Source organism: Balaenoptera musculus, chromosome 2, assembly GCF_009873245.2.
Source record: "Balaenoptera musculus isolate JJ_BM4_2016_0621 chromosome 2, mBalMus1.pri.v3, whole genome shotgun sequence".
Lineage (NCBI taxonomy): Eukaryota > Metazoa > Chordata > Mammalia > Artiodactyla > Balaenopteridae > Balaenoptera > Balaenoptera musculus.
The window spans coordinates 163,113,103-163,136,426 of record NC_045786.1 but is presented as its reverse complement, the minus strand read 5'-3'; the positions used below and the strand labels follow the sequence as shown (position 1 = coordinate 163,136,426).

At 52.9% G+C, this 23,324-nt stretch overlaps 1 protein-coding gene across 7 annotated transcripts in view; it reads left to right on the top strand.

Annotated features, from left to right (window-relative positions):
* CCDC88C (coiled-coil domain containing 88C) overlaps nucleotides 1–23,324 on the top strand; it is a 129,671-nt gene that overhangs the window by 80,557 nt on the left and 25,790 nt on the right. For all 7 annotated transcript variants that reach the window (XM_036843677.1, XM_036843675.1, XM_036843676.1 and 4 more), the window contains 9 exons: nucleotides 589–773; nucleotides 5,316–5,453; nucleotides 7,006–8,028; nucleotides 10,317–10,444; nucleotides 11,505–11,646; nucleotides 12,058–12,246; nucleotides 13,401–13,562; nucleotides 15,015–15,292; nucleotides 23,027–23,170. In XM_036843677.1, coding sequence (XP_036699572.1) covers nucleotides 589–773; nucleotides 5,316–5,453; nucleotides 7,006–8,028; nucleotides 10,317–10,444; nucleotides 11,505–11,646; nucleotides 12,058–12,246; nucleotides 13,401–13,562; nucleotides 15,015–15,292; nucleotides 23,027–23,170 — 2,389 coding nt within the window. The remainder of the gene's footprint in view (nucleotides 1–588; nucleotides 774–5,315; nucleotides 5,454–7,005; nucleotides 8,029–10,316; nucleotides 10,445–11,504; nucleotides 11,647–12,057; nucleotides 12,247–13,400; nucleotides 13,563–15,014; nucleotides 15,293–23,026; nucleotides 23,171–23,324) is intronic.

Below are 23,324 nucleotides of genomic sequence, written 5' to 3'. Positions count from 1 at the left end.
AAGCAATTTACATATACTGTCTCATTTTTTGTCAATGTAATTGTGAAATTACAAAATGAAATCTCTGTCCAGAGGACCTTCGCCAGGGATGGCAAGTACTGGGCATACATGCCCACAGAGCCTTCTGCCACCAGTGACAGACATAACTAGTCGATTATCGTGCCCCTCCTGCTGAGCCACCCAGACTCCCACTACTCTCAGAGCTGGCACAGAAAATGTCGCCTATTTGCCATCTCTATTAGGCTCTAAGACCCTTGAGTTGTACGGTCGGTCAACTTGGTTAGCAGCTTGGTAAAAAACAGTTCTCAGCAGTTAACACAGTCTTTAACTTTTGCATTGGCTTCTTCCCTGTAATCTGCTTTCCTCTTAAGCTCTGGGCCCAGCTGAGCCAGCAGAGGGACCGAAACTGCCTGAGGGACTTTCAGGCACTAACAGCGACAGCAGCCTGTGAAATGGGGGGCACCCAGCTGACCTACGGGAGCCCTTCCCAGGCCCCTCAAACCTAGGGCATGGGGGCCTGATGGCCCCAGCTCATGGCCGGAAGCAGAGGCTCCTGGATCCCGGGCCTGACTCAACTTTGTGCTTCAGCCTCCAGGAAGTCGTTTGTGTTTGAGCTGAACGAGTGCGCCTCTAGCCGCATCCTGAAGCTGGAGAAGGAGAACCAGAGCCTCCAGAGCACCATCCAGGGGCTGCGGGACGCGTCCCTGGCGCTGGAGGAGAGCAGCCTCAAGCGTGGGGAGCTGGAGAAGGAGAATCACCAGCTCAACAAGAAGGTAACCCGGCCCGGGGGGGGTGGACACCCCTCCCCCAGCCCGGTCTGCACTATAGAGACTAGTCGGTGGCCAGGCAGGGCAGTCAGGTGTCGGTGAGGATGCACCGCTGGGAGAAAAGCAGAAGCCAGCGCAGCCGCAGTTAATTATACAATAATAGAAGAACAAGAGCAATTGTGAGAGGAGTCAAGAGGCAGCATGGCTCGTGCCTGCACTGCCTTGAGGGAATGTCTCGGACAGTACTTGACCTCTGTGTGCCTCCTTGTCTTCATCTGTGAAATGGGGTTAGTGGGCTTCCCACCTCATACGTGTTGCGTGGACTCTGTGAGCTGGTGTGTGTAAGGAGTCTGGCACGCGGTAAGGGCTCAGTGAAAAGAAACCAGTGGACTGTGAAGAAGCATAGGATGGGTCATAGGGGAGAGGAGGCAATGATGTAAGACGTACCTACGTGTGTGGGGAGTAGGGACCATTGATGGGCATTTTAGGGCACTGCTGGTGGTAAAACAGGATCAGTGCTCACCTCCTTCCTCTCAGTTTATGAGATGGGGAAGCAGAGATGGCGGAACTGTATTTGCCTTTCAGGACAGCTGCTGGGTCTTCCCAGGAGCACAGGAGAACCCAGACATCTGGGAGAACAGGCAGAGGCTTACAGACCAGTCTTCCTTCTACAGTTAGGAGGACCCGCCCATTTGCACTGGGGATTCAGTCTCAGGTGCAGGAAGGGGCCGTTGAGAGGCTAGGGATCGCCTCCAAGTCTTGGTCACTCCAGGTCAGAGGGCCTCAGAACACCTAGGCCACGTTGCGATGGCACAGTTGCATCGTGGGCTCCGAGCACACCAGCTGCCAGAGTCCAGCTGAGGAAGAGGACACAAGCCCCGTTGCTTGCTGACCGCCATGCAGGCCTGGTGCTTTCGGGTGTCCCACCTGCCCGTGAGTCCTGCCAGCGTCATTCACTGCTGCCCAGGCGGTGGGAGGGACACGGGCTGCAGGGAGAGACCTGGGCTCCGCTGGTCCTGGCTGTGCCGGTCCCTTATCTCTGGGTGAGGCTTGGGACAGCCCCTCCTTCTGTGAACTGGTCTCTGGAGCCCCCTCTTGGGACCTCCCAGGCTTGATTACTTGCTCTTCTTGTCCCTTTGAAGCATTGTGTGCCTTGCAGCATTTCAGCCGACAAGCATTTTGTCCTGTCTTCGTAGGACAATAGAAAACCCCACCCCATCTCATGCCGTGTCTCTCAGTGTAGAACAGCATGGGGAAGGCAGCTGGACAGTTTAGGTTTTTTAGATTCACATGGCCCTAGCACAGGAAATGTCTTTATGAGTGGCAGTTCGACCTTGGCCAAGAGAAAAAAGAATCAGCCTCTAGAAAGATGAGAACCGTTGACTCCGTGGGTCCTCACCGGTCTGCTGCAGAAAGCCCGCAATGTAATAGCGCTGGCCCAGCGCCCAGCAGCCCTCTGAGATGACCGCTCACGCTTTTCCCCGCCCTCGTGGTTCACTCTGGCCCCTCCTCTGCACAAACAGGATGGCAGTGGGTGCTGCCTGCCCGGCATTACTCCTCAGCCCCCTGTCTCTCGGTCCCCACCCTCCTGCTTCCTCTTGGGGTCAGTTCCCTGGTGGGACACCAGCCCTCTCCTGCCACGGTCCTTAAGAGGCATGTCTTGGCATAGAATCCCTGGCAGGAGGGAGGTGCCACAGCTCCCAGGCCCGTCCTGTGTCTGGTGCCGGGATCCCTGGGAGGCGGCCCTCTGCCCGCCAGAGCGCCTCTCCCCATCCTGCTCAGCCTGCCTGCGGCCTGACCAAACCTGTCCTGGCCCAGCAGGCATGGTTTTGCTCTCTCCCCCCAGAGCCCAGCACTGACGGTGCCCCCTAACATTGGATGGGTGGGCACCTCAGCCCCAGCTGGAGGGCTCACTGGACCCTAATCCAGCTCAGCTCACCCCAGTTTCCTTTCTCCAGCCTCAGCCATCCCACCCTCCTCGACTCCTCCCCACGTGGCCTGTCTGGGCCCCAGCTGACACTCCTCAGTCAATCAGTGAACCCCCAGGTCCCGCTGGTGCCAGCCTGGCTCTTCCACACCCCAAGCATAGCCCAGGCTGCGAGCTTGCTTAGGTCTGAAATGTCTGTGGAAACCCTAGTTCCCTGAAGTTAACATCCTCCCCTCTAACCCGCAAAACTTGCATGGACCTTAGAGAAGCTGCCTCCTTCCTGCGACTGTGAATCTGCATTGATGTCCTAAGAGTTTATTCCTTAATCCAAGAAGTAAAGAACCCTTATTTTCAGGGGAAAGGGGCAGCCGTTTGGGGGCCTGTTACTAGAAGGAAAGAGCAGCCTGGGGCTGAGAGGCAGGCCCCCTTGCACTCACATGCTCTGGGACCCCGAGTGGCACCTGCAGCCCAAGCCAGGTGCTTCAGGAAGGAAGGACAGGAAACCTCTCAGGGCTGGAAGGCCTGCAGCCAGCCCACATCTCAGCCCAGCGAGTTCACCCCAGGGGCACCAAGGTCCTTCAGGGATGGGCTCTAGTTCCATGGCAAAAAGAACCAGAAAAGGAGAGGGATGGCGTGGGTGTGGGACCTGGGGAGATCACATCTTTAGACCAGAAGCAACAACAACAAGAAATGCAAAGGTTGGAATAATGTTCCTTTCTCTGGGAGAGAAAGGGCAGCAGGGATAGGCTATTAACAGTAAGGTTGGGGGTAAGCCAGCAGGCCCCCCTGACTGTGAGTGAGGACTGGGGGGTCGGCCACGGGGGTGTGTCCCAGCTCTGCCCCATCCTCATTGCGAGGCCTCGGGCAAGTCGCTGAGCCCTGCTGGGCCCAGTGTCCTCCTGAGTACTTGGTTAATAATAGCAACTGCTCGTTGCCTTTATTCCTCAAGGCCGTTGTCTCAGGTGTAGGCTCTACCATCGGAGGTGATCCCTGGTGCCCTGCCGAGTCCCAGGCCTTGTGCCGGGAAGGGGGGCAGAGATATGGAAGGATTAGAAATACGTTCTTGCTTTTGAGAACCACTCAGATGTTTGCGTGTTTTCCTGTCGACCCCAGCTGGGTGGGGCTCCCCAGTCCTGGGGTCCCCGGGTTGGGGCAGGGGGTTGAGGTGCTGACAACATGATATGACAGTAGGAGTATGAGCTCGGCCCAGCTCTCCCCGCTGGTAGGGGAAGAAGCTTTCCTGCTGCTTCCTCCTGTGAGGGTTTGAGAGCTCCCAGATCTGTGAGCCAGTAAGGCAGGGTGCCCCTCACCCAAGGACAAGTACGCAGAGTCTGCTTTAGAGCAGCGATCCTTCCGGGAGCTTTGGAAACCTCTCCGCGCAAGGCCCCGGCCCAGATGGGCTGAACTGCAGCAGGCTCAGACCTGCTGCTCCCGGGGGTCGTTGGGCATCTCGGGGTCGTGCCCCGAGGTCCAAGATCTTTCAAAGCTTCGAGAACCATCTGGTCTTTGCAATCTACTTTTTCAGAACAGCCATCCCAAACCAGCACATCAGGATCTTTTAGGACCATGTCAAAATGCAGACCGGCTGGTCAGGAGCTCTGTAGGTGGCCGGGCCCAGAGCTCTCACGGGGAGGGGCAGCGAACGTTGCTGCACCCGTCGCCTGCTAGGCATGTGCCGAGCACGACACAGTGACGGAAGCTCTCAAGGATGCTCGCTGCTGGTCCTGCGTCAGTTACAGAAACTTGCTCGTGGTGACGTCATTAGTAGGGAGGGACTGGACTCTGAACTCTGTCCCTGTGACACCAGAGTCATGCCTCTTTCCCAACTCCAGTCCCCCGCGCTGAGGGGTTTGGTGTTGGCGGGAAGGGGAGCGGCAGCCTTGAAGCCCTCCCAGTGCAGACACCAGCATGGGCATCGCCTAGGATCCCAATCTCAGGCCCTGCCCTGGACCTACTGAGTGAGGATCAGGATTCACCACCTCATCCAGGTGTTAGACGCGATGAAGTAGCTAGTTCATGTTTTAGGACGGTCAGGCGGGGTGACCCCAGCGGAAGAGCTCGGTGTCAGGGAGGTGATTGGATGGTTGTCCAGGCCAGAGGGAAGGTGGCCCGGCCCTAGCCAGGCAGTGGCGGTAGAGCAGCTTGGGTAGAGAGGGCAGGACTTGGGGACAGAGTTACTGGAGGGTGAAAGAGGAAGGAGGGACATAGCAGAAGACCACTCTTCTGAGCAGCTGGGCGAATAGGAGTGTCACCAAGTGAAGTCCGTGGGGCAGCCAGTGGTGGTGGCCCCGGGCATGTGGTCTGACCCTTGGGAAAGCAGACAAGGCCTGAGATGGGAGCAAGGAGCCCGGAGGCACTTGGGCACATGGCAGTGAGGGTGAGGAGAGGTGGGCTGGGAGGAGGCTGACCGATGGTGCCCGTGAGCTGGAGATGCAAGTCATGGGGTAGGAGCTGAGGGTAGAGGGTGCAGGGAGGTCCCTTCAGAGCAAGGCCTGGACACTTTCCCTTGAGAAAAGGCCCGTTAAAGTGTTCTGTGGGGCTGGTGGGTTTTGGATTTGTTTTAAGACGTAGTTCACCTTGTGAAGCCAACTGTTGCCCGGCTGGGTCTTTCGGGTCTGCAGATCGAGAAGCTGCAGACCCAGCTGGAGAGGGAGAAGCAGAGTAACCAAGATTTGGAGACCCTGAGTGAGGAGCTGATCAAAGAGAAAGAGCAGCTGCAGAGCGACATGGAGACCTTGAAGGCTGACAGAGCCCGGCAGGTAGGCACCTCCCGAGCAGATCCCTCTCCTGGAACCCCTGCCTGCAGGAGGGAGAGTCCAGGATTTAGCCATTTCCTGGGAATCCATCGGGGCAACGTGCATTAGCAGGTACCTAGCCTAGCTGCAGCTCAAACCAGCAGCTCTCAATCAGCTGTGGGGGGGCGCGTTTGCCCCCCAGGGGACATTCGCAATGCCTGAAGACGATTTTGATTGTCATGACTTGGGGAGGAGAGAGGAGATGCTCTTGGCATGCGGTGGGTGGGGGCCAGGGATGTGGCTAAACGTCCTGCAACACACAGGACCAGCCCCTCATGACAAAGAATGATCCAGCTGCAAACATCCATAGTGTCACGCTGAGCACCTGAGGTTTGTTTGCCTCACGCCACAAGAAGTCCCGGGTAGGAGGCAGTCCGGTGCTGGTGCAAAGGCTCTGTGATGCCGTGCAGGGGCCAGGTCTCTCCTCTTGCTCTGCCAGTCTTAGCAGTGGCTGCCACACACCCTCAGGGAATGGGAAGAAGAAGGTGGAGGGCAAGGGGCAGAGGGAAACCCTCCCGGGACCTTCTGTCCTATCTTATTGGCCACACCCAACACATGACCACCCCTACCTGCGAGGGATCCTGGGGTATCCAGTATTTGAGATTTTCAGCCTCTGATGTAGAGCAAAAATGGGGGGAATGGGATGGTGCCATGTTTGGTGAAAAGACAGGCAGGGCTTCTGCCCAGATGTGGCTTACATAGAGGGCAGAAGGACAGGCAACAAGCAAGGCAGTTTCAGACATGTGCTCTTGAGGGAATAACGCAGAGAATCCTGCTGGATGCAGGCGCTGAGGAGTCATGGTGCAAGGCTGTCCTGAGGAACTGCTCACGCTGAGCCCTGGAGAAGGAGGGGGAGCCAGTGATGCTGAAGGCCAGTGGCGGGGTGGTCCAGGGCAGAGGGAAGACCCTGTGCAGGGGCTGCAGGAGGGGAGTGGCGTAAGGGGAGCCCACAGAGGTGGGAGGCCAGGATAAACATACCAAGGGAATCACTATCATTGTCTTATGTGAGAGGGAGAGAGATGGGGTTTATGTTTCTAAATCATCCTGGCTGCCGTGAAGGCATTTTAATTTGAACCGTCTCCGTAGGGGTCTCCATGCTCTTCACCTTGTGTCTGTATTAACCCCTGGGAACGTTAGGACTTCTTTTTTTTTTCATTGAAGTATAGTTCAGTTCTGGTGTACAGCAAAGCGATTCAGGTGTGTGTGTGTGTGTGTGTGTATAGTTCAGTTCTGGTGTAGAGCAAAGCAGTTCAGGTGTGTGTGTGTGTGTGTGTGTATGTATGTATGTGTGTGTACTCTTTTTTTCAGATTCTTTTCCATTATAGGTTATTACAAGTTATTGGATATAGTTCCCTGTGCTATACAGTAGGACCGTTAGGATGTGTTTTGGGTACATGATGGGATGGTCTTTTAGGGCCTATGCTTTAGTCCCCCAGATTAAATCAGACTTTAACCCCAACTCTCTGAAATACGTTTGTGCAACAACCGCCGTCTCTCCCGTCGTGTTTTCCCGCAGATCAGGGACCTCGAACAAGAAAAGGACCATCTCAACCAGACGGTGTGGACGCTGCGGGAGAGGTCGCAGGTCAGCAGTGAGACCCGCGCAAAGGAAGCTGAGCAGGAGAGCAAAGCCCTGCACGGGACGGTGGCAGAGGCCGGCGGCCGGCTGAGCAGGCCAGAGCTGGAGCAGGCGCAGGAGAAGGCGGGGCGGGCGGAGGAGCTGCAGCGGGAGCTGCGGCGGCTGGAGGAGGAGAAGGGGAGGCTGGCGCAGAGGGTGAGCTCCCTGCAGGCGGCGGGCGAGCGGGCGGACGCCGCGGAGCGCGAGAGCCGCGGGCTGGCGCTGGAGAACCGGCGGCTGCGCAAGTCCCTGGACGCCCTGCAGAACGTGCAGGTGCGGCTGGCCAGCCTGGAGCTGGACAACAGGCAGCTGGACGAGGAGAACCTGGAGCTGCGCAGGGTGGCGGAGGCCACGCGCTTCACGGGCGCCAAGGTGGCCCAGCTGGAGCGCGAGAACCAGGAGCTCAGGAGGAGCATGGAGCTGCTCAAGGCGCTGGGCAAGAAGTCAGAGCGCCTGGAGCTCGGCTACCAGAGCCTGAGCGCCGAGAACCTGCGGCTGCAGCAGAGCCTGGACAGCGGCGGCCAGAAGGCGCAGGCCCTAGAGCGGGAGCTGGGGCAGCTGGAGGCCGAGAACCAGGCCCTGCGGCGCGACCTGGAGGCCCTCCGGCTCGCCAACCGGCAGCTCGAGCGGGCCGGCCAGGACCGGCAGGCGCTGGAGCAGGAGGTGGCCCAGCTGGAGAAAGACAAGAAGCTGCTGGAGAAGGAGGCCCGGCGTCTGTGGCAGCAGGTGGAGCTCAAGGACGCCGTCCTGGACGACAGCTCCGCCAAGCTGTCCGCCGCCGAGAGGGAGAGCCGTGCGCTGGACAGGGAGCTGGCCCGCTGCCGGGACGCGGCCGGCAAGCTGAAGGAGCTGGAGAAGGACAACAGGGACCTCACCAAGCAGGTCACCATGCACACGAGGACGCTGACCACCCTGAGGGAGGTGAGTCAGGGGCAGGCAGCCCCTTCGGTGGGGGGTCGGCAGGGTCACCGTGCTGCCCGGCAGGGGCTTCTGGAATAGGGGTGAGACAGGGAGAGGCCCCTGGCATTTGTCCCCTGCTTCTAAACAGAACGATGCCCAAAAGCATAAAGAAGAAGTAGAAATCACCTGTTAGGATCTTACTGCCCAGAGATGACCAGGGCTAATAGTCCAGCGTATTTTATTTCTTCTTTTTCCTTGTGCATTTGTGTATACACACACTTGATACCCTACCTTCTCCATCCTAGCCCTGTTCTGTTTCTCATTATTACTATACTTTTTTCTCATTACATTAAATAGGTTTCAAGCCATGATTTCTAATGGCAGTGAGGTATTAATTTTACGGATTTACTATGATTGCTTTCTGGATGTTTAGATTGTTTCTGATTTTTCCCACTATTTTAAATAACACTGGAACTTCCCTGGTGGCGCAGTGGTTAAGAATCCGCCTGCCAATGCAGGGGACACGGGTTCGAGCACTGGTCCGGGAAGATCCCACATGCTGCAGACCAACTAAGCTTGTGAGCCACAGGTACTGAGCCTGCACTCTAGAGCCTGCGAGCCACAACTACTGAAGCTTCTGCACCTGGAGCCTGTGCTCCACAACAATGAAGCCACAGCAATGAGAAGCCCGTGCACCACAAAGAAGAGTAACCCCTGCTCGCCACAACTAGAGAAAGCCCACGCACTGCAATGAAGACCCAACACAGCCAAAAATTAATTAATTAATTAATTAATTTTTAAAAAACACTGGACATCCTTGCACACATGCACCTTCACGAATGTATTTATTTTCTTAGGATATATGCCTAGAAGTGCAATTACAGGATGAAAGGGTACAACTGTTTTACAGTTTCTTGGTAAATATGTGTCTTACTTTTCCCTGGTAGTTTTTGCGTGGCTCATCCGGGCTTTCCTGCAGTGCCTTAGGGTGAGTCACTGCTCTAGTAAACGACTCCAGCGTCTGAGTGGCCCATCACAGAAGCTGAGTGTCCACACGTGTAGAAGTTCTGTGTGACTGTTCGCAGACACCTGGTGCCCTCCATAATGTGGCCCAGCTGTCCCACAGTGGAGCCCTCTTCTGGCTCCTCTACCTGCAGCCGGTAGATGAAGAAGAGAAGGACCACACTTCATGGGGCAGAATATGGTCTCATAGCCGCACCTGACTGCCAGGGAGGTTGGGAAATGTGTTCCAGCTGTGTGCCAAGGAAGAAAAAGAAATAGACTTGGTGACCACGGAGAGGTCTCCACATTAAAAAAAGATCACTGACTGTCAGTGCAGGCAGATTGGTACACTGTGGGGGAGAGATGCAAGACACCAACCTGACCCATAGCCCCTGCCTCCGTAAGCACAGGTTAGGTTATGCTGCAGTAACGAATGACCCCAGAATCGCAGGGCTTATCACATCCAAGGCTGGTTTCTCTTTCACGAGAGTCCAGGTGACTCTCTGGAGATCCTGTCCTCTGTGCTGGGGCTCAGCATCCCAGGCGGCTTTGATCTCACGGCTCCACCATCTCAACGTGGGGTTCGGGCAGTTCCCGAGGCAGGGGAGAGGCAGCTGGAAGATGACACACTGGCCCCTCCACGCTGCAGCCAGGGAGCGACCCCGGAATGTTTGGCGATCACCACCCTCCGTCACACTGCCGTTCCAGGCCTTGGGGTGTGGTAGGGGGTCCTCGTGTGTGCACGTAGCTGTGACACTGGGCAAAAAACGGTATAACTACCTGGAGAGCTACAGAGGTGTGGACTAGAGTAAGTGAACCCCTAAATGAGGTCAGCGTCCACTTTTGAAAAGTAACTCAAAACCAGTGTTTTAAAGTAAAATCTTTCTCCTCTTTATACTTTGTTCTGAGTTCTCTGCAATGAGCTAACTAAATAGTTATTGATCCATTACTCCGCGGAAAAGGCAATCACGTTCACAGAATTCAAACCCGCTCCTCAAAGGTCACCATACATGGTATTTCAGACACCTGTCTGGATGTGTTTGGAGCACGTTCGATCCTTCCTCGACACGCTGCCACGTGGTCTGGTGTCTTGAACTCCGGGGGCTGGGAAGGTGTGCTCATCCGTTCCCTTTGGAGACATCCCTGAGGTTCACCGTCCCCATAGAACCACCTGCTTGGCCCTCGAGACACCCGAGCTGGCCACGGCTCGAGAAGGTGGTCGCTCAGCCCTGAGGCTGGCCTGTGCCCGGCCCTCCTGCCGTTGCTGCTGGGCTCCTTTCCCACGCCTGTCCGCACTGTCCCCACAGGACCTGGTGCAGGAGAAGCTGAAGAGCCAGCAGCTGAGCAGTGAGCTGGACAAACTGAGCCAGGAACTGGAGAAGCTCGGCCTCCACAAGGAGCTGCTGCTGCAGGATGACAGCAGCAACGGTGACACGTGAGGACCCCTCCCTGGGTGGCTGCAGGCTTTCAGGGCTCACGTGCGTCCCCGCGCCCCGCCCCCTGCAGGCTCCACGCCCCCCCACCCCCACCCCTGGAGCTCAGTTTACTTTTTACACCCGAGGGCCTGTTGTCACAGGTGCTTTATATCCCGGGCCTCCTTCCTGGACGTTCTCAGGCAGGAGTGGAAGGAGATTCTTTTGTCCAATGAAAAGGCATCTTAACTTTTTTCTAGTTAGGCTTTTGTCGAGCAGTTTTAACTTCACAACAAGAGTGAGGAGAAGGTGCAGAGATTTCCCGTGGACCCCCTGCCCCCGACGCGTACCCTCCCCCATCAACACCCCCCCCCAGAATGGTGCATGCATGACGCTCGGTGAACCTACACCAGCACCTCGTCATCGCCCAGAATCCACGGTTGGCATTGGGGTCATTCTCGGTGTTGCATGTTCTGTGGATTTTGACAAACGTATGATAACCTGTATGCACCCCTATAGCATCATACAGAGTATTTTCACTGCCCTGAAAATCATCTGTGTTCCACCTGTTCGTTCCCCTCTCCCTCCACCAGCCCTTTAATTTTTTAAAGTTTTAACTCTTGCTGCCTTTGCCAGCAGTGCTTTCCTAAATCATCTCGCTTTTCAAGGAAATCCAACATCTTGGACTTTTGTTGGACTTGTAACCAACATGATGTCCTTTAGGTGTGGTGAAAAGGCCACACAGATTTACCGCTTACCTAGCACTGTGGTCTTGGATGGATTCCTTAACCTTTCTGAGACTCTGTTTCCCCAACTGTAAAATGGCCATACCAATACGTAAAACGGCGCCTGGAAAACTATAGCAGTGATGTTTCATTGATGGTGTCCCAGACGTATCTATGCCAACAGCCTGGGGAACAGCTCTAGGTGATGGTTTTTGACTCCTGCAGTTCTTCTGGGCCAAATCTTGCAGCGTGATGCGGAAACCAGCTTAGTGGAGGAGGGATGTGTTGGCAGCTGGGAGACTGGGAGCTTGTGGGTAGAAGAGGCAGATGAATACTACTATATGTTTGTATTTTTCAGGAAATACAAGATTTTGGAGAGCATAAATGAGTCGGCATTCAAAACAACACTAGCCAGGAAAGAAGAAAAGATTGTGTTCTTAGAAGCACAGATGGAAGAGAAAGCCAGCCTGAATCACCACCTACAGAACGAGCTCCAGGTGGTAAGAGCAGCCCCCTTAGGGTCAGGCCGTGGGTCCTGGCTGTGAGGTCCCTGCCTCACCTTTCCCAGCCCCTCACCTGAGTAGCAGAGGGGCGGCCTGTATGCCCGCGTTCTGGAGCGAGTGTCGATGGAGTGGACGCCTGAGGCTCAGGGGAGGGAGAAGACTGGCCGCGGTCACGTGGCTGTAAAGTCGGGGCTGAGTCCCGGCTGCTGCCCAGCAGTCGCCTCTGCAGGGAGGGGGCAACATGCAGGACGGAGGTCGTGTGCCCTCCCCCCAAGAGCAAAGGCAGGAGTCTGGCGGGTCCAGTGCCAGGCGAGGGGTCGGGCATGCTGAGGGGGACGGGTTTGGTGCGGGGCCCCGAGCCCGGCCTCTTCCTGCCCCAAGTCTGCTTTCCCGTTCCCGCACCCGCAGTTGAAGAAGGAGTGTGAGATCCTCAGGAAGAACCAGGAAGAGGGGAAGCAGGTGCAGAACTCTTTCAAACACCCTGTGGGGCCGTTGGTCGAGGGTCACGCGGGGAAGGAGCGCTGGGGGCCCAGCCCCAAGGAGGCCACGATGGAGCTGCTCCGCGTGAAGGACCGGGCCATCGAGCTGGAGCGCAACGTGAGTGGGGAGAGGCCGTCCTGCCGACAGTCCCGCAGACGGAGCAGGAACTCCCATTACCGGGAAGGACCCAGGGTGTCAGAAGCTGTTGAGATTTATCCAGGTCTCGTTGGCCTCTTCTTGAGTTTCCTGGCGAGTCCCGTTTGCTCCTTGCCACTTGAGGTCCCTTCAACCTTTCTGACTGAAGGGGCAGGTCCCCTTTTTCCCCGGGGACTTGCTCTATGCCTCCTACACTGGATCTGGGGCATCTCCACCAGCACTCTGTTTCCGCAGTGTTCTGTGTTTCGGTGCTCTTCTAGGGGTCGACAGACCACCGTCCGCCCCCTGTTTTCATAAATAAGGTTTTATTGGCCCACAGACAACACCCGTTGCTTACGTATCGTGTGGGGCTGCCTTCCCACGGCGACGGCAGGGGTCACTGGCTGAGGTAGAGACCCTATGGCCGGCAAACCCCAAAATAATATTTGCCGTCTGGCCCTTCACAGAGCAAGTTTGTCCGTGCATGTCTAAACCCCTGATCTTGTTTGACGTCTCCCAACAGCCTTATGAAGTAGATAGTGACGATTTTCCTTTGACAGATGAGAAAGGTGAGACGGAGTTTAAGAGACTTGACCCTAAGCCCCATGCTGGTCAGGGACAGCGCAAGACCACACCCCAGGCGTCCGGGCCCAGTCGGTGGCGTATCTTGCTCCGTCTTTATCAGTCTCGTGGAGCATGAACCGCCTTGTTCTACCCGCTGTCACCCGAGTCGGGTGAGGCTTTAGGGCAGGCTCTGGCTCCCTGTTCTGTGCGAGAAGCTCACAGACATGCATTCTCAGGGTGGTCAACAGAAAACAGAGAAGAGCCCAAAAGACAGAAAGGATGAAGCAGCTTTAACTCCAGCTTGCCTTTGCCTCACACTCACATGGTCAGGTTCTTTGCAGTATCTCCATCATGTGTATTCACTTCTATTGTGAAAGCACGTAGAAAAAATATTTTTCCAATTCTGTTGTCTTTCCAAGAGGGAAAATGTTACTTCTCTCATCCAGTGGATTTTGGCTTTGGCCCCCCAAAGGGTTCCTAACAACTCTGTACCTGCTAACCAGCCGTCCCTGCGGCTGGTTAGCAGGTACGGAGCCGGCATCTGATTGGTCTCATGCTTCCCCCTTCCCCAGAACGCGGCTCTGCAGGCTGAGAAGCAGCTGCTCAAGGAACAGCTGCAGCATTTGGAGACCCAGAACACGGCCTTCAGCAGTCAGATCCTGACGCTGCAGAAGCAGAGTGCCTTCCTGCAAGAGCACAACACCACGCTACAGACGCAGACGGCCAAGCTGCAGGTGAGGGCATGGCTGGGCAGCTCTTGCGGGGGATGCTCTGTGTCTCCTAGAGACCGGCCCCAGCACTCTGACGACTCCTTATCAGTGAGACAAAAGCATGGGAGAGTTCGGTGTTTTATTTTTTATTTTATTTTTTTTAATTTACTTATTTATTTATTATTTTTTTGGCTGTGTTGGGTCTTTGTTTCTGTGCGAGGGCTTTCTCTAGTTGTGGCAAGTGGGGGCCGCTCTTCATCGCGGTGCGCGGGCCTCTCACTATCGCGGCCTCTCTTGTTGCGGAGCACAGGCTCCAGACGCGCAGGCTCAGTAGTTGTGGCTCACGGACCTAATTTCTCCGCGGCATGTGGGATCCTCCCAGACCAGGGCTCGAACCTGCGTCCCCTGCATTGGCGGGCAGATTCTCAACCACTGCGCCACCAGGGAAGCCCTGTTTTGTTTTTGATAGACTCATTGTAAACCGAGGTTCCTAGCCTCAGGATCTTTGAAGTTGGTTTTCAGTGACTGAACACGGCTGCCCAGGCAAAAAAAAGTTTATTTCCCTGCTTTTCCCTTGCAGTCTTGTCTGTTTCCCAAAATCTGTTTCTTGAGAGGCTGTTAGGAATGACTTGGAAAAGAGGTTCTGGGATCAAGTAAGTTTGGTTCAACAGAGTTAAGCACATTTCTTCACTGTAGGACCTGGTAGAGCCTTTTTGAGGCAAATGTGTATTTTTGATCTCTACGAGTGAAGTAAGGCATGAAGTAGCTCCCGGGCTGGTGAGAGCATCTAGCCAAAAGAGTATTCTGGACCACACATTTTAGGATGTTGGCTTTTATTTACCATTAATAGATCGTGGGAAAGTAAATGATCATTTATTGCAGTTTCTGAGAAAGGTGTTTGAAAATATGTAACGTATGGGTCAGAGACAATAAATAGAGACTGTTTGTCAAAGAGGTTGGGATTTGTTCTATTAAAACAAGCAAATAGGATGTTGGTTTGTAGTTTTGTTTTTGTTGCGGTTTTTGGTTATGGTTGTCATATCTTTGGTCTTGATATGAAGGTAATTCTGACCTCAGAATGAGATAGGAAGTGTTCCCTTCTCCTAAATTTCTAATAATTTTGGGTGTTGGATGGGTGTTCTGTAAGCGTCAGGTTAAGGTTAAGGTAGGTTGTTCAGGTATTTTGTGTCCTCAGTGATGCTCTATCTTTTAAAAGTAGGCTTTTAAAAGTATTCAAAGAGGATATCCAAGGAGCTTGTTCAGAGAGAGGACCTAATTTGCCCCAAAAGGTCACGTCTACGGAGAGGGGCTCAGGACTGAAGCGCCACGCAACAGTCTGTTGATGCCGTCTGGCCTCCTCCAGCAGCAGTTCCTTAAGTCCTGGTAGAAGTGTCCTGGGTCCCAGCGGCGTCTTGCCTGCGCCGATGGTCCCTGTTATCTCGGTGTCAGCCTCCGGCCCCCTCTCCCTCTCGGCAGGTGGAGAATTCCACTCTGAGCTCCCAGAGCGCCTCACTCACCGCGCAGTACGCGCTGCTCCAGAACCAGCAGACAGCCAAGGAGAGCGAGATCGAAAACCTGCAGAAGCAGCAGGAACAGCTGACGGCCGCCTACCAGGCCCTGCTGCAGGACCACGAGCACCTGGGCGCACTCCACGAGCGGCAGTCTGCGGAGTACGAGGCCCTCATCCGCCAGCACAGCTGCCTGAAAACACTGCATCGCAACCTGGAGCTGGAGCACAAGGAGCTCGGGGAGAGGTGTGTGCCGGCGGGGCGGGCTCCCCCGGGTTCCTGTCCCCGCCTCTGCTCTGTGCCCCTCAGGTCTCCTCTTGGCCTGCAGCTTCACACCGTCTGGGACACCGGAACTTTCCAAAAGGGAGGTAAATCAAAGTCACCCTTAGCAATTTGGAGTTAGTGCAGCTGGAGACCGAGTGTCGGTGGATCTCCAGGTGGAGAAGGGGCGTCATGGCCAGTCTTGGCTCAGGGAAACCTGTTGTTGGTGTGGGGTCCCTGCTCCTCTAAGGATTTTCTTCTCTCCTCCCTTTTCTCTCCAACTAAGAATAAGGAGGAAGTTCACCACAGTTGCCAATTTACAGTGACGCACCTTACCCTGGCTTCTCAGTTCTTTTCTTGCCTGTCAAGGTCTGGGCTGCGTTTTGTTTTTTTTTTTAATAAATTTATTTATTTATTTATTTATTTATTTATTTATTTATTTATTTTTGGCTGCGTTGGGTCTTCGTTGCTGCGCACGGGCTTTCTCTAGTTGCGGGGAGCAGGGGCTACTCTTCGTTGCAGTGCGCGGGCTTCTCATTGTGGTGGCCTCTCTTGTTGCGGAGCACAGGCTCTAGGCGCGCAGGCTTCAGTAGTTGTGGCTCGCGGGCTCTAGAGCGCAGGCTCAGTAGTTGTGGTGCACGGGCTTAGCTGCTCCGCGGCATGTGGGATCTTTCCGGACCAGAGCTCGAACCCGTGTCCCCTGCATCGGCAGGCAGATTCTTAACCACTGCACCACCAGGGAAGCCCTAATTTTAAGTATATAGAAAGTAAACAGAATGGTAGAGTGAAACCCCTGTATACCCACGACTGGTTTCTGCATTTATCACTATTTTGCCACCCTCGTTTCATCTTTACTTCCCGTTCTCCAGCCCCACACTCTTCTTTTTTTTTAGGTAAAATTTACATACCTTGAAATGCACAAGTCTTAACTTTGCGCTCTTGACAAATCGGGGTCCTGGGTTTTGTGTGCATTCAGTCAACCAGCATCACCTGAGCTCCTGCCCCAGCAGATCCTTGATTGTTCCAGGCCGCTGGGCAGGGGTGGCAGGACCCAGAGTCTGGGAGCAGGTGTGGTGTGCACATGGCTCTAATGCAGGAGAGAGAGGCTCTCAAACACTTGGCACGGGTGGGTCGGTGGGTGAGGGGGAGCAATTGGCCTTGTCCTGTGCTTGTGAGATGGCCCTGCTGCCAGTGTTTTCCTTGACTTGGCCTCAAGATGCTAAGTAAAGCTGAAGTGCAGGGTGTTTCATCACAGACCCAGGGGGGTTGTTGGGCCAGCAGAGCCTCGTGAGGGCATCTGATGATGCTGTGGGCACGGGGGTGATGGCGTTCGTTTATCCACTCACCCGGTGCTTCCTTTCTGCCTCTGTCTGGAGTCCTCCACCCCTTTGATCCACCCGGATCGCCGTCCTTCAGGGGCTGCTAGCCCAAATGAGCATCTTCTGCTTCCTCCTGCACCCATCCTGGATCCATGCGACACTTGGTAAACACCTACTGTGTACAGGGTGCTGTGTCTAGCTGTGGTAGGAGAGGCACCCAGTCGACTAATGATGTGGAGTGAGAAGTGTTCGCTCAACTCTAAAGCTAGCATGGCGCCCAGCACTCACCAGGCACTCAGGTGTCCTATTACGTGTTATAATAACATCTTATGATATTCCTCATGTCTGTTCAGCAGGGGAAGGTTTTTGCAGGTGGAATTTGGACTGGCTCTGAAGGAAGAGTTCATTGTTGCTTTCCCTGTAATTCTTTGCTCAGTACAGCACAGAACCACTGTGTTACCCAGTACTTTGTTGGACAGAGGCTGGAGGCCCCTTGGGTCTGTCTGCGGCAGGGCTACACATTCAGGAGTCTGGGTACCTGGAACACAGGGGTGATGGCTCTACATTCATTTCATTTGACACTTAAATCAGACACTCACTCATTCGTTCTCTTAATACATACTTACTGAGCACTGTGCCTCGTACTGGGACTCGGTGGTGAGCCAGACTCGCCCGGGTTCTGGTGTAGTTTACTAACGGTCAGAGAGATGTCGTTTACTAATGCAGTGGTGTAGTTTACTAACGGTCAGAGAGATGTCGTTTACTAATGCAGTGGTGTAGTTTACTAACGGTCAGAGAGATGTAGTTTACTAATGCAGTGGTGTAGTTTACTAACGGTCAGAGAGATGTCGTTTACTAATGCAGTGGTGTAGTGTACTAACGGTCAGAGAGATGTCGTTTACTAATGCAGTGGTGTAGTTTACTAACGGTCAGAGAGATGTCGTTTACTAATGCAGTGGTGTAGTTTACTAACGGTCAGAGAGATGTAGTTTACTAATGCAGTGGTGTAGTTTACTAACGGTCAGAGAGATGTCGTTTACTAATGCAGTGGTGTAGTTTACTAACGGTCAGAGAGATGTCGTTTACTAATGCAGTGGTGTAGTTTACTAACGGTCAGAGAGATGTAGTTTACTAATGCAGTGGTGTAGTTTACTAACGGTCAGAGAGATGTAGTTTACTAATGCAGTGGTGTAGTTTACTAACGGTCAGAGAGATGTAGTTTACTAATGCAGTGGTGTAGTTTACTAACGGTCAGAGAGATGTCGTTTACTAATGCAGTGGTGTAGTTTACTAACGGTCAGAGAGATGTAGTTTACTAATGCAGTGGTGTAGTTTACTAACGGTCAGAGAGATGTAGTTTACTAATGCAGTGGTGTAGTTTACTAACGGTCAGAGAGATGTAGTTTACTAATGCAGTGGTGTAGCGTACTAACGGTCAGAGAGATGTAGTTTACTAATGCAGTGGTGTAGTTTACTAACGGTCAGAGAGATGTAGTTTACTAATGCAGTGGTGTAGTTTACTAACGGTCAGAGAGATGTAGTTTACTAATGCAGTGGTGTAGTTTACTAACGGTCAGAGAGATGTAGTTTACTAATGCAGTGGTGTAATTTACTAACGGTCAGAGAGATGTCGTTTACTAATGCAGTGGTGTAGTTTACTAACGGTCAGAGAGATGTCGTTTACTAATGCAGTGGTGTAGTTTACTAACGGTCAGAGAGATGTCGTTTACTAATGCAGTGGTGTAGTTTACTAACGGTCAGAGAGATGTCGTTTACTAATGCAGTGGTGTAGTTTACTAACGGTCAGAGAGATGTCGTTTACTAATGCAGTGGTGTAGTTTACTAACGGTCAGAGAGATGTAGTTTACTAATGCAGTGGTGTAGTGTACTAACGGTCAGAGAGATGTAGTTTACTAATGCAGTGGTGTAGTTTACTAACGGTCAGAGAGATGTAGTTTACTAATGCAGTGGTGTAGTTTACTAACGGTCAGAGAGATGTAGTTTACTAATGCAGTGGTGTAGTTTACTAACGGTCAGAGAGATGTAGTTTACTAATGCAGTGGTGTAGCGTACTAACGGTCAGAGAGATGTAGTTTACTAATGCAGTGGTGTAGTTTACTAACGGTCAGAGAGATGTAGTTTACTAATGCAGTGGTGTAGTTTACTAACGGTCAGAGAGATGTAGTTTACTAATGCAGTGGTGTAGTTTACTAACGGTCAGAGAGATGTAGTTTACTAATGCAGTGGTGTAATTTACTAACGGTCAGAGAGATGTCGTTTACTAATGCAGTGGTGTAGTGTACTAACGGTCAGAGAGATGTCGTTTACTAATGCAGTGGTGTAGTGTACTAACGGTCAGAGAGATGTAGTTTACTAATGCAGTGGTGTAGTTTACTAACGGTCAGAGAGATGTAGTTTACTAATGCAGTGGTGTAGTTTACTAACGGTCAGAGAGATGTAGTTTACTAATGCAGTGGTGTAGTTTACTAACGGTCAGAGAGATGTAGTTTACTAATGCAGTGGTGTAGTGTACTAACGGTCAGAGAGATGTAGTTTACTAATGCAGTGGTGTAGCGTACTAACGGTCAGAGAGATGTAGTTTACTAATGCAGTGGTGTAGTTTACTAACGGTCAGAGAGATGTCGTTTACTAATGCAGTGGTGTAGTGTACTAACGGTCAGAGAGATGTAGTTTACTAATGCAGTGGTGTAGTGTACTAACGGTCAGAGAGATGTAGTTTACTAATGCAGTGGTGTAGTTTACTAACGGTCAGAGAGATGTCGTTTACTAATGCAGTGGTGTAGTTTACTAACGGTCAGAGAGATGTCGTTTACTAATGCAGTGGTGTAGTTTACTAACGGTCAGAGAGATGTAGTTTACTAATGCAGTGGTGTAGTTTACTAACGGTCAGAGAGATGTCGTTTACTAATGCAGTGGTGTAGCGTACTAACGGTCAGAGAGATGTAGGTTACTAATGCAGTGGTGTAGTTTACTAACGGTCAGAGAGATGTCGTTTACTAATGCAGTGGTGTAGTGTACTAACGGTCAGAGAGATGTAGTTTACTAATGCAGTGGTGTAGTTTACTAACGGTCAGAGAGATGTAGTTTACTAATGCAGTGGTGTAGTGTACTAACGGTCAGAGAGATGTAGTTTACTAATGCAGTGGTGTAGTGTACTAACGGTCAGAGAGATGTAGTTTACTAATGCAGTGGTGTAGTGTACTAACGGTCAGAGAGATGTAGTTTACTAATGCAGTGGTGTAGTGTACTAACGGTCAGAGAGATGTAGTTTACTAATGCAGTGGTGTAGTGTACTAACGGTCAGAGAGATGTCGTTTACTAATGCAGTGGTGTAGTGTACTAACGGTCAGAGAGATGTCGTTTACTAATGCAGTGGTGTAGTTTACTAACGGTCAGAGAGATGTAGTTTACTAATGCAGTGGTGTAGCGTACTAACGGTCAGAGAGATGTAGTTTACTAATGCAGTGGTGTAGTTTACTAACGGTCAGAGAGATGTAGTTTACTAATGCAGTGGTGTAGTTTACTAACGGTCAGAGAGATGTAGTTTACTAATGCAGTGGTGTAGCGTACTAACGGTCAGAGAGATGTAGTTTACTAATGCAGTGGTGTAGCGTACTAACGGTCAGAGAGATGTAGTTTACTAATGCAGTGGTGTAGCGTACTAACGGTCAGAGAGATGTAGTTTACTAATGCAGTGGTGTAGCGTACTAACGGTCAGAGAGATGTAGTTTACTAATGCAGTGGTGTAGCGTACTAACGGTCAGAGAGATGTCGTTTACTAATGCAGTGGTGTAGCGTACTAACGGTCAGAGAGATGTCGTTTACTAATGCAGTGGTGTAGCTTACTAACGGTCAGAGAGATGTCGTTTACTAATGCAGTGGTGTAGCGTACTAACGGTCAGAGAGATGTCGTTTACTAATGCAGTGGTGTAGCGTACTAACGGTCAGAGAGATGTCGTTTACTAATGCAGTGGTGTAGCGTACTAACGGTCAGAGAGATGTCGTTTACTAATGCAGTGGTGTAGCGTACTAACGGTCAGAGAGATGTCGTTTACTAATGCAGTGGTGTAGCGTACTAACGGTCAGAGAGATGTCGTTTACTAATGCAGTGGTGTAGCGTACTAACGGTCAGAGAGATGTCGTTTACTAATGCAGTGGTGTAGCGTACTAACGGTCAGAGAGATGTCGTTTACTAATGCAGTGGTGTAGCGTACTAACGGTCAGAGAGATGTCGTTTACTAATGCAGTGGTGTAGCGTACTAACGGTCAGAGAGATGTCGTTTACTAATGCAGTGGTGTAGCGTACTAACGGTCAGAGAGATGTCGTTTACTAATGCAGTGGTGTAGCGTACTAACGGTCAGAGAGATGTCGTTTACTAATGCAGTGGTGTAGCGTACTAACGGTCAGAGAGATGTCGTTTACTAATGCAGTGGTGTAGCGTACTAACGGTCAGAGAGATGTCGTTTACTAATGCAGTGGTGTAGCGTACTAACGGTCAGAGAGATGTCGTTTACTAATGCAGTGGTGTAGCGTACTAACGGTCAGAGAGATGTCGTTTACTAATGCAGTGGTGTAGCGTACTAACGGTCAGAGAGATGTCGTTTACTAATGCAGTGGTGTAGCGTACTAACGGTCAGAGAGATGTCGTTTACTAATGCAGTGGTGTAGCGTACTAACGGTCAGAGAGATGTCGTTTACTAATGCAGTGGTGTAGCGTACTAACGGTCAGAGAGATGTCGTTTACTAATGCAGTGGTGTAGCGTACTAACGGTCAGAGAGATGTCGTTTACTAATGCAGTGGTGTAGCGTACTAACGGTCAGAGAGATGTCGTTTACTAATGCAGTGGTGTAGCGTACTAACGGTCAGAGAGATGTCGTTTACTAATGCAGTGGTGTAGCGTACTAACGGTCAGAGAGATGTAGTTTACTAATGCAGTGGTGTAGCGTACTAACGGTCAGAGAGATGTCGTTTACTAATGCAGTGGTGTAGCGTACTAACGGTCAGAGAGATGTCGTTTACTAATGCAGTGGTGTAGCGTACTAACGGTCAGAGAGATGTCGTTTACTAATGCAGTGGTGTAGTGTACTAATGCAGTGGTGTAGTGTACTAATGCAGTAGTGTAGTGTACTAATGCAGTGGTGTAGTTTACTAATGCAGTGGTGTAGTGTACTAACGGTCAGAGAGATGCTTGATCAGTGGGCTTTTCCAAGACGTTACAGCAGGGAAGCGGGAATCGGGGACCTTGATGGTCAGCCGGTGGCCCTAATTTGTCAGACCTTGGATGACTTTTCCCAGAATTGTTAATCTGGATGAGAAAGGTCACCCCTGAAAGCCAGGCAGAGCCCCACGCCCAGAACCACGTCAGGGATCCTCTGCTCTGAAGCTAAAGGCCACACAGATGTCTGTCTGTAAACAGCTACCTGAGCAGGTTTCTGAGCTTGATTCCACACAAGCACAAGTCTGGGTTCCAGTCAGGTGGTGCGAGTACAGCTGCGTGGGGACAGGTGGGGTCAAGGTAGAGGTCTGGAGATGCTGGCTGGAAGCCTCTGGACGTGGGGGCTCTTGAGTCATCGTGAGCTTGGAAGGTTCCAGCAGGTGGGAGGGACAGCCTGGGCTTATCGGGGACTCTGTCCTTGTGCTCTGCTGCCCTCCAGAGATAGCTGTGCAGTACCCCATACAGAGGGACAGAGGAGAAAATACAAAGAGGAAAATGAAAGGGCCGGAAGGAGGGGTGTGTGTGTGTGTGTGTGTGCGCGCGCGCGTGTCCCCCGGCAGCTGCCTGGGCCCCCCAGGCAAGCCTCTGCCCCCTACTCGAGGTCTGACAAGAGCAGGAAGGGCTCCCGAGGGAGAGTAGGGCTCACCCCGTCCCCAGTGAGCAGGAATTTGCTGTGAGATGAGCTGTCATGTGCAGTGGAATTCAGCTGTTTATTCCGTGGTTTCTTTTAGATCAGTTTGTGTTGAGTGAACCCCCTGGTAAGTCCTTTGCACTCCCTGAGAGGAGGGTGTGGGGTTCAGAGGACGTTGTCTCGGCGTTCCCCGGGGGCCAAGGGAGGAAGGCTGCTGTGACAGGGAATCGAGGGGGCCGTGGGGGCATGTCGGGTGGGAGGAAGAGGCCTCTGGCCCTGGGGCTGGAGGAGACCCCGAGCCTTCCCGCCTAGGCGCTGCTCGCACCCCACCCCGGCGCCTCTCCCAGCCACCTCCCTCCGATTCCCTGCCACGCAGCCTTGCCCCCTGCCCGCCCCCCCTCAGCTCTGCAGAGAGAAGCCACCAGACGAGCCCCGCCTTCTCTGCGGAGGCTTCGCGGTCTCCCGGGGTGTGCGTTGCCTGTGGGAAGAGAAGGCCCGGGACGGGCTGCCAGCGGTGTGTCCCTCCCACAGGCACAGCAACATGCTGAAGCACAAGGCGGAGCTGGATGAGCTGGAGAAGGTTCTGAATGCCGAGAGGGAGGCTTTGCAGCAGGAGCAGAGGACGAGCGCCGTGGCCGCGAGCGAGAACCGGAGGCTGCAGGAGGAGCTGGACAGGTAAACGCCGGGGCGCAGGGGGCCCACCTGCCCGCGGGCAGCAGCATCTCACTCACTCTGCGCCCGCTGAGCGGAGGTCAGCCTGGTAATACAGCCCCTTCCATGCTAACAGCTGGATGGTAGTGAGGTCAAAGGGGTGGTGCTGGGATGCAAG